This window comes from Echinops telfairi, unplaced genomic scaffold (genome assembly GCF_000313985.2).
Source record: "Echinops telfairi isolate 266 unplaced genomic scaffold, ASM31398v2 ScPeMD7_18;HRSCAF=68, whole genome shotgun sequence".
In the NCBI taxonomy this organism is placed as follows: Eukaryota; Metazoa; Chordata; class Mammalia; order Afrosoricida; family Tenrecidae; genus Echinops; species Echinops telfairi.
In genome coordinates this window covers 97,397,876-97,408,969 of record NW_022103915.1, presented here as the reverse complement: position 1 = coordinate 97,408,969, position 11,094 = coordinate 97,397,876, and the positions used below count along the sequence as shown (strand labels likewise).

The 11,094-nt window shown below is 41.3% G+C and overlaps 1 protein-coding gene across 2 annotated transcripts in view; it reads right to left on the bottom strand.

Annotated features, from left to right (window-relative positions):
* The window catches only part of BUB1B (BUB1 mitotic checkpoint serine/threonine kinase B), a 72,974-nt gene that overhangs the window by 54,718 nt on the left and 7,162 nt on the right, over positions 1–11,094 (bottom strand). For both annotated transcript variants that reach the window (XM_004712749.3, XM_045287998.1), the window contains exons 3-5: positions 6,821–6,880; positions 5,569–5,713; positions 3,844–4,040 (exon numbers count right to left, since the gene is read on the bottom strand). In XM_004712749.3, the coding sequence (XP_004712806.3) occupies positions 3,844–4,040; positions 5,569–5,713; positions 6,821–6,880 (402 nt within the window). The remainder of the gene's footprint in view (positions 1–3,843; positions 4,041–5,568; positions 5,714–6,820; positions 6,881–11,094) is intronic.

Genomic DNA, 11,094 nt, shown 5'->3' with positions numbered 1-11,094 from the left:
AAATAAATAAAACAAAATAAAATACTCACTGGATAGATTCAGTATCAGAAAGGAGAAGGCAGAGAAATGAGTGTTAACTTAAAAACATCAATAAAAATTGGCTGAAATCTATAGAAACAGTAACTGGACACGGCAAGGGGACAAGGCAAGGGAGGGTGGGGAAAATGGGGAGCTAAGTACAAAACAGAAAAATAAGTTCTAAAATTGATTGTCGTGATGAATGCATAGCTCAAAAGAATGGCAGAACTATTGAACTCTATGATATCTGTTACATGACAATAAAATGGCTAAAACAAAAATAATCGGCTAATTTGAAAAACAAAAGATGGGGAGGAGAAAATATTATTATTATTTAAATAAACAGAGAGCTTCAAGAAATCAAGGAACAATATCAAAAGGCCTAATACCTGAGTCACTAGAGTCCTAGCAATAGGTTAAGAGATAGGTGTAAGAAGACATTTTTTTTAATGACTAAAAACATTTCAAATTTGGTGAAATTTAAACTTTACAAATTTCAGAAGCCAAGGAAACCTAAAACTAAATAAATGTAAAGGAAATCATAATCAAACTGCAGGACAAATGACAAATTAAGTCAAACATAGAAAAAAAACAACACATTACCTATTAGGAAAAAACATTTCAATGATTACAAATTTCTCATCAGAAAACATGGAGGTCAGAAGATAGTGAAACCTTAGAAGTGCTAAAAAGATGTGTTGGCCCACAATTCTACACCCAATGAAAATCTCCTCCAGATGCAAATAGTCTCAGATGGAGAGAAACTAAGATTCTGATAGCAGAGAATAACTGAAAAGATAATGGCTGAAGAAGTTCTTCAGGCTGAAGGGAAATGATGTTAGAGGGGAAAACTTGAATGGAAGGAATGAACAGAACAAAGAACAGAAATGATACATACAGCTACTCACTCAACTCACTGTCTTAGAGTCATTGACAGGGTGGAACTGCCGTGGGTTTCTGAGACTGACTCTGCAGGAGTTAAAAGCCTCATCTTTCTCCTGAGGGGCACCCAGTGGTTTTGAACTGTTGACTTTGGTTAGCAGCCGAACATGTATCTACTATACCACCATCACTCCTCTATTTATATGTTCGAGAATTATAATTCTCCCCGAATTGATCTCCCCGAATTGATCAGCAAAATCCTAGTCAAAAATCTCAGAAAATTGATTCTAAACACTTTAAGAAAGTCAACATAACTAGAATTGCTAAAAGAAGAACTAAAAGTTAAAAGTTGGAAGATTTACATTACCCAATTTCAAAGTTTACAGTAAAATTAAAGAGTATTCACTAAAGGATAGACACATTGATTAACAGAACCAAATCATGTAAAATAAGCCTACATAAATTTGGCCAACTGAATTTTAACAAAGGTGCAAAGATTGAGTCTTTTCAACAAATAGCAATGGGACAGCTAGAAATTTATGTGCAAAAACCACCACCACCAATGAATCCCAACCCATCCCGAGATGCAGTAAATGCCCTCACATGGTCCTTTAGTCGTGTGAGGGAGCACTGCTGGCACGATGGGTTAATTCCTGGGCTGCTCACCACAGTTCAGATCCACCAGCTACTCTGCAGGAGGGAAGACGAGGTTATCTGCGCCTGTGAAGAGCTGGTCTCAGAAACCCCAAGGGCAGTTCCACTCGGTCACATGCGATCCCTATCACTGGGAACTGACTAGATGGCAACGGTTTACCAGCCATGCAAGGTTTTGTGACTCCCACAGATTAGATAGGATTATGTGAATAACGTGTCTGTAGCCCACCAAAGGAATTGGACAGTTTGCTGTTTATGCAACTAAGGCACATAGGAACCTTATTAGGGTGAAACCATGCAAATAGAGTATGAAACCCTAGTGGGGTGATTGGTGAGTTTTGTCATCCACCGGGCTTAAGAGAGCCAATCCCAGATCAGAGCAAGAGGGTCCCTCATTAACATAAAGAAGAGGAGTGGGGAGCAGAGGACAGTCTTTGAGCCCAGCATCCATATGCTGAGAACTTCCCGTCCCCAGGAGACAGATACAGAGAGGTAGGGTGATGAACAGAGCAGAGGACAAGAAGCACAGGCAGAGCAAGGGTGGAAGTAGAACCAGGTACAGGGTGCACCGATGGTGTGGTGTGGTGTGCTTCCCAGCAGGCAAGAGGCTACAAGTAACCCAGGGAGTGATGGAGCTGGAAGCCTTCAGGCAGGAGGTTTCCTGGCAGAGTGAGGTGCTCTTATTAGCAGAGCTGAAGAGTTTTGTAATACTTGTCAGAGCAGGGCAAAGTTTGGAGCCAAGAGAAGCTGAGAGCTGGTTCTGCACTGAAGAAGGGGCACTTTGTCTACACGCTTCCTGATTCTGATCTCAAGTTGTAACCTGTGACTTCCCTAATCAACTCACTCATCATGTGTATGGTCTGGGCTCTGTGTGGCCCCTGTAGCATTTAACAGGCCAGCATACAAGTCAAGAGTGCTGCAGGCAGGACAGGTGGTGTCAGATTGGTAAAAAGGGTGGAGGAGGAGGCATGCCTGACCTCCACCTCACTGGAGTCAGCCTTGGGCTGATGGGGAATTTGAGTCTATTTCCTCCCCCTTGTGAAGTGAGGTGAGAATGTGGCACTGCCATGCCATTATTACACATGCCTTATATAAAATGTCAAAACAAATCACAAATCTAAATGTAACACAAACTGTAAAACTTCAAGAGGAAACGGGAGAGAGAATCTGGGGTCTTCCAGTACACAAAGATTTCTCAGATACAAGAACACAAGTCACAAAAGATGCTTGATAAATTCACTTTTTAGTAATAATAAAAAAAGTTTGGTCCATAAAAGGTCAGGTCACTGTGCGTCAGGATCAACTTGATGGCAGTGAGTTTTGAGTTTGAGAATAGAAGATAAGCCATTGACGGGAAGGAAATATTTGCAAACCATTTATCTGACAAAAGGTCCTATTTAGAATATGAGGCGGCGTCAAAAAGCTTGTGAAGAAATCCCATAGTCCACAAATTTTTGAAGCCCCCTTGGGTATAAGGAACTCTTGGGCTATGATGTACCTATTTGAATGACTGTAAAAAATCCACAAAGCGAAAATGCCAAGTGCAACTGCAACTCATCCACTGTTGTTGGGAATGCAAAATGGCACATACCCTCTGGCTAACAGCGGTTTCCTACAAAGGGAAACATATGCCTATCACATAAACGAGCTATCCCACTCCTTTGGACTTACCCAAGAGAAATCCTATGTCCTCACAGCGCCCTGTACAGGAATATTTTATAGCATTTTTATCCCTAATGGTTACAGCTGGAAACTCATGAATGGATAAACAAACTCATGAGTAGTATAACCATTCGATGAAATATTACTTGGTAATCAAAAGGAACAGACTATTGATATAAACTACTTATGACGGAATCTAAAATTTATTATGTTAGCCCACAAAGCTACTTACTGTATGACTCCACATAAGCGACATTCTGGGAAAATCAGAATGTTACTTAACTATAAGGTTGGAGAAGAAATCAGTAGTGGCCAGGGTTTGATGGTGAGGGTAGATGCCAACTACGAAGGAGATAGCACAAGAAAACACTTTTAAAGAGGAATGGAATAATCCCCCATCCTGATTGTGATGGTTCCACAACTCTATTTATTTGTTAATGCACACACGTGTACACCAAAGACTGAATCTTACTGTGTGCTATGTAAAACATTGAAAATGTATTTTTACTTTTTATTTTTCATCGAAAATGTCTTTTAAAAATTTATGGAAACATGCTAATGCACTGAGCAGCATTTTAATCAGAGGCAAAGCAGACTGCTCATGACTACTAATTCAGGGCGGTTTACCGGTGCTGGGACTGCAGTTTTTCCAGTGGTTCAGCCTTCCGTTGAAGCCCTTCCTGGAATTTCGCGTCTGCTTTCTTAAAGTTTTCTCTGGCTTCGTATACTTCAGCCCATGAGATATAGAGCTGAGCAAGTGAAACACCAATCCCTTGGCTGTGTAAATAACTGTACATATCCAAAGGTTCATTGCATAAATTCCCCTGTAACAAAGTCAAATGTTAAATAGTTAATCAATTTCAATTCACTTACTGAGTACCTGTTAGATGCTGAACAATCACTGGAGATACTGTATGTAGTTCCTGCACTGAAGAAAATATATACTGAGAGGAGCTAAAACTAAGACAAGAGAAAGATTCCTTCGTGAGAAAAGGAAATAGGGAGCAAAGAATCCAAGAAGAGGTGATATTTGACTTGAGTGTGGCCTGGATAGAGTAACAGATTTTCGATGGGTGGAGGATGGGAAGGGAAGGCCCTTCTAGCCAGAGAAATTGGCCTAAGCAAAGACAGAGAAGGCGGAAATGCACAGGTACAGTCAAGATATTGATCTGGAGCAAACAATCTAACAGGTCTTCATGCTGAGCTAGCTAACAATTTTGCATTTACCTGTTAGGCAAGGTACAGGGTAGATCAAAAAGTATTGCTATTAAGATACCAGCTCATACATACATGGTTTATTCCAAACCAAATGTGTTCACACATGTGATCAGAGGATGGCTGCACACTTTTTCTCAGTGAGACACTTGTCTGAGTTTCATTGGGATGCCTTCAAAAACCAGTGGTTTCCCAGGGATCTGCTGAGCCGGTTAAAGTCGGGCAGGGAGGTCAGATTAGAAGGTAAGGGAGACTGTTTTGGGGGAATCCAAAGGGATAATCACGACAGATCTTGAAGGATTAAAGAATGATCATAGGATTTTCCTAGGAAGAAGTTTTAAGAGAACTGACAACGGCATTGGTGAGGGAAAGTCCAAGAACGTGTACCAAGGAATTCCTTGGCAGCCTCCCCTGACTCACTCATCCTTCAATGGTACCAAGGAATACTCTATGACAATTTCTCTAGGAAACCTTACCCCACACACTTTACAGTCCTGTTTAATGAATATCTTAAAACAACTCGATTTGTAAGTTTCCAATTCTTCAGAGAAGGGTTAAAAATATGGAAAATCAATATAAGACCTAGATGGAGGGTATATCAAGAAGCAATAGTTCCATACTTTGAATTTTTTGTTCAACAAAGGTTTCTATGGTCTTACAGCAACCTTTTGCCGGGCAGACGTGCAAGGGTAGAAAAACTGTAAGGAAAGGAATGACCTACTAAATCTGTTAGCCTGTTACTCCCCTTCCTCCCTCAAGAGAGTTCTGTTCTGTTAAAATACCTGGCTCATCTATTGAGACTGTTCCCCAAAGGTAGTACTGCCATCTGTTGGCACCTGCACATCCTCAACCAATACCCATTGCATGGACCAGTTATTTCTCAAATAAATAAACTTGACAAAGAACCATGGTGCATTGAAAGATATACAGACCTGAGGTCAATCTTAAAGGGATAAAAAAAACTATTATACTCTATTCAATTCCATCTTTAAATTAGAATCAATTTAATAAATATCGAATATTTACTAAATGGCTCGGGTTTGGCCTTTTCCCTTCTTTTTTAAATGGCACCAGATACCTTTAGAGAAAATGTCTTGATGTAAGATTCTAAACTCAGATGGCACTTAAGAGACTCACCAATTTAAGCCAGAGATTGAGAAATCGAGGATCGCTATAATATCGCTTTTCTCCTTGTAGTGCTTCCACGGCTCTTTCTAGTAATGTTGACATGTTACTCTCTTTCCCCCCTTGAGGGTAGTTCTGCTCTGTCCAGTTAATATATCTGAATGAGAAGAAAAGGAAACAAGTATTTTAAATTTGAACATGTACTTTCTTCTTGACTCTAAGATCCATTCTGGATTTTCATAAGCAGAAATATTTAAAAGTTTTAAATACAGATGTGTATTGCTTACTGTCCACAATACATTTTATGAGATAGGACACTCTGATTTGGACTGCAGTGTTTTGCAAATACAGTATTAAGACCTTAGGGGGACTTGCTTCTGAACGTCCTTGTTGCAGCTGACGCCACCCATGCCTGCCACTACTACTGGAGGAAACGGCACTGGCAGCAGCAGCAGCAACAGCAATGGGTCCAGAGCAAGAGGAATTGAGTGAAAAACAGAACGCACCCAGTCCTGTCCACTGTTCTGCCCGCCCGCCCACCTGCGTGCATGGTACACAAAGCCTGAGAGCCCACCCCCAAGTCCTGTCACATCTATATCCTAATTGGGGTCCAGAGCTACAACAGTCTGGGTTTGGGGTCTTTAAAACCATCAAATAGAAATAATAAACAAAAGGAGAGCTATTTTCCCTTAAATAAAAATAAAATGCTTATGGAATTATGGATATACATACTGTTGGACTTTGTCCAGAGATGTTAAGCAACGCATATCTGTACATTTACAGAAGCATGTTCAGTAACATGCTCTGCACCTGCGTCCTTCAAACTTGTCCAAAGTCTCTGACAGATTACTGAGGATGGGAGTGGAAGGGTGCGAGTCAAAATTCCACACCACGAATTCAAAATTTCTCACTCAACACCTAAGAAGATACACTACGATGACCATGGCTAGTCCCACAAAAGGAGCCTTGGTGGCATGGTGGGTTACGTACTGGGCTGCACACACAAAGTCAGCAGTTCAAAACCACTAGCCGCTCCACAGGAGAAAGGGCTTTCTACTCCCAAAAAGCCACAGTCCCTGAACTCACAGGGGCAGTTCTACTCTGCTCATTAAGACTGCTATGAGTTGGAATTGATTCGATGGTAGTGAATTTGATCTGATCGGGGTGCCCCCATGATGTCCCCTCACCCTCACAGGTTGAGAAGCAGGGCCACAAGAACTCATGTGCTAAGTTTCTGTTGCCCTTATCAGGTAAAAAAACTCACCTATCCCAAACATCTAGAGGGTCATTTCCAGTGTAAAATCTAATTTCAGATTCAAATGCCCTGAAAATTAAGCAGAAAATGTTAACATATGCAATAATGACAAAAGCCATATGAACACAGATCACCTCCACTTTAACTCATTCATTATCAATTTTCAAGTAAGCATTGGACTATACTCATAGCAAGGTTGGCAGTTCAAACTCACCAACCATTCCAATAGGAAAAGATGAGGATTTTTGCTGCATAAAGATCAGCATGCTCAAAAATCCTACAGAGAGTTGCTATGAGTCAGAATCAGCCTGACAGCAATGGGTTTTGTTGTAGTTGCCCCTGAGTATCAATCCAAGTAACCCGGTATTTTTTTTTACAGAGCCCTGGTGGCACTGTTGAGTAACTGTTGGACTACTAACAGCATGGTCGAAAGTTCAAACTCACTAGTCACTCTGGGAGAATGATGAAGTTTATCTGCACCTGCAAAGATTTACAGCCTCAACAACCCTGTATACAGTTGATAGGAGTCAGAATCGACTTTATGGTAGTGGATTTGCTTTGGGTTTTATCATTCTAGATAACTGCCCTAGAGTTTAAGGATTTACAGAACAAGGAGAAAAGAATAGAAATCATCAGGATTCTGTTATTGAGTAACCAGGTTAGCCAAGGAGGCCCAAACAAGTAGAAATGGGATAAGGGAGTTCAAAGACAACATACAGGAAAGCAGTGCTACACAGCAGTTAAAAGCTCTGGGGTAAGAGTCTGTGTTCACACCCCAGCTCCATCAATCACTAGCTGAGGAGAACACTGTACACTGTACAAGCTCCTCAGACTGTTTCTTCATCGCTAAAACAGGGATAAGAATAGTATCTATGGCATTAAAATTTGATGCATGTTAAATGTGAAACGGTTTCAAATAGTGCTTAGATTAGTCGAAAACTAGTAAGACTATGTATACCATTTGGGGAGTGCCTTAAAGAAAATGTAAAATATGACTTTGTAAAGACTCAGGAAAAGGCAGAAGGCTAAGATTAAGTTAAGATCGACAAGTTAGAACTGAGGGTGAGTACTGGGGCAATCAACTACCATCTGAATAAATGCTCAATAGTAAGGGGCTATGTTTGATATTAAAAGAATTTAATTGTTGCTAAAAAGAAACACATTCTAATAAGACAAGATGAACAAGTGAACATTTAACAATACAAAGAAATACAGTGCATTACAGTAGCCAAAGGTGAACAGTGAGGAAGCTCACGGAAGGAGAGGGAAACAAGTATGGAATCACTTGACCTGGGAAGGTCAGAGAGTTTACCCAGAGGAACGTGAGTGAACCAACAAGTCAGTACGAGGAATAAAGGGAAGCAGATGGAGAAGCAAGCACATTGTTATGGAGTGTTTGCCCCCCAGCCCACCCCCAAAATGTGTTGACTGTAGCCCACTGAGCCTATGTGTGTGACCATGTTTAGAAACGGGGTTTTTCTGAAGTGTAACAGTACACACCAGAGTAGGATGAGCTCCAAACCCAGAGACTTACACTGGGGAAAGAGGAAAGCAGACCCTGACGAGGGAGGCCTGACATGCCCAGGAACACCAGGGATCACTACCGAGACTAGCTGTTGACACACTGACCCAGAGCTGCTCTCCAGCCAATGCACCTCACGCATGGCCACCACCAGTCTGCCAGTGGAGGCTTGTGTGATGCTTTGACGGTGAGCAGCTTCCAAACTAAGACGGGCTAGGAAGAAAGACCCGGTGAGCCATTTCTGAAGTCAGCCAGTGGAGACCCTAAGGGTCCCAACAGTCTTACCTGAAACCCTTCAGGAGAGCGGTAGGGGACTGGGCAAGGCTCTGTCCTGTTGTACATGGATAGGATTGCCATGAATTGGAGCTGACTCAACAGGAACTAACAACTAGAAGCTGAAACAGCAAGGAAGGGCCTCCCCTCAGCGCCATACCCTAAATTTGGACAGCTAGCCTCCTGAACTGTGAAAAACTAAATACATGTTCCTTATAGCAAGCTACCCATTTGTGGTATTTCTGTTACAGTAGCACTAGGTAATACAAAAACTAAACACACTTCCATTGAGTCGATTTCATGTTCTAATGTAAATTTATCCAAAACTAATCAAAATATGTCCATAAAGAAATCTTATGCAAGAATGTTCACATCTGCTATATTCACAATAGCCCCAAACTGGGAAAAAAAATATATAAATGTCCATTGATTGGTGAATGGATATAAAAAAAAAAAAAATAGACTCCTAAGCAATGAAAGGAATAAACTACTAACATATCCAGTGGCTGCTTTATAAGAGCCAGGGAGGGGGAGTAACTGGAAAGAGAGCAATTCTAGACAAACAGAACATGTCAAAACTGGTTAAAGAGGACACTTAAAAATCTGAGCATTTTACTCCATAAGGGTGTAAGAGCAGTGAGTAAATAATTCCAGGTGAGCTTTGGTACCAAAAGGGAGACGTAGAAAAAGGCAGGCCATTTATGAGACAAAAAAAAGATTGCATCTGTAATCATTTAATACATTAAGTGAAAAATGTATCTAAGTATAAGTTACAGGCTGACAAAAAAACATCTGAAAAGCAAGTGAGAGATGTGAACTATATTGGAACTACTTTGGGAAATCGAATATGGAAGAACAGAAGGCAGAGAGCAGAGAATTAGATAAAACACTGGAGGTATTAACATTAAAAAGGAAGCATAATTAGAGAATCAGGGAAACACATAATGTCGCAGAAACCAGGAAGAATAGTTGAGAAAGCCACTGAAAAAAATAAATACAACTTCAATGAGATGGACAATGGTAATCATTGTGTTACAACCAAGCACTATGTCATTTGCCCATGATGGCAGAGACTGAGGGTACATAATGCTCCTTTATTTTAAAAAAAAAAGGCACTTTTATAAAAACTTGTATTAAGCACAGGAGGGCAAGTTCTATAGGTCCAAATTCTAAGCATTTTGTTTTCAGCCTTTCTTCAGAGGACTTTGTTAAATTATTGAAAAATGATCTTACATCAATTCAGTTTTGCTAAGATTTACATTTTCTTTGGAGGCCACTATTACGAGGTGGGGGTGAGGGGGTATTTTCAAGAACACACTCCTAAGTTAGAGCGACAAGAGTAACTTGAAAATTAGATACGAACCTTAGAGGATAGTGAATTTATGTCAGCAGGGGAGGCACAACTTAGCAAAGGCGGCTAAGAATGGTCGCCAAACAGGAAGAATGTAATCAATGTCCCTGAATTGTACATGTAGAAATGGTTGAATTGGTGTATGTGTTGCTGGGAATTGGCAACAGCTGTATGAAGCCCTGGTCCAATGGGGTACAAGTTGGGCTGCTAACCACAGAGTCGGCAGTTCAAACCCACATGCCACTCTGCAGGTAAAGAGGCTGTCTACCCATATGATTTACAGTCTTAGAATCCCTCCAGGCAGTACTACTCAGTACTACAGGGCCACTGAGTCGGAATTGACTCCATGGAAATGGCTGTTATATGCATTTTTATAAAAATTTTAAAGAGATGAAAAGTTGAAGGGGGTGGGAATTTCCTAGAGAGTTAGTAACTGAGTATACATAAAAGATTACAGCTCTACCCCCATACCAGGTGTGTGGACAACTGCCCCTCCCCCCAGAAGAATTTACTTTAGAGGACAGCACTGAAGCTGTAGCAAAGGAGAGGGACAAGTCTGATCACAGCACATGGGAGCAAATGAATGGGGAGGAAGAGAGAGTGGAGCACGTCCTGACCCACCAGGCCTGGAGGACCATATATTCACTCTGAACAGCCAATGCACAAAGTGGACCATATGGCTGATCCCACTATGAGAGACGACGTCCCTCGCTGACCCATGGCCCTACGGGGGACAATACTGGAGACTCAGTGTCGGGATTGGCCCAGACTGACCCCGTAACACCAAGGCAAAACACTAAAGGCATGCGGCAGAGCAACTGGGGGAGCAGAGCAGACATATCCCGAGGAGGTGCCAAGGATAGACTCTGGGGCCAGAGCGTGGCACCCCATCAGACTTGACTAAAGGACATGGCTAGAGGTAAAATATCAGACCTTGATTTATTTACAGGTTTTTCTTTCTTTTAAAATTTTTTTCTCAGGTCTGTCTAAATAAGATAGGCTTAAAAAAAATAAAAAAATAAATAAGATAGGCTGGATGAACAATCTGGAGGAGAAAACAATGGGACCGACAGTTCCAGGGGGACATGGGAGAGGGGGAGGTGGGGGGAAAGGAAGTGGTGTTAACAAACCCAGGGA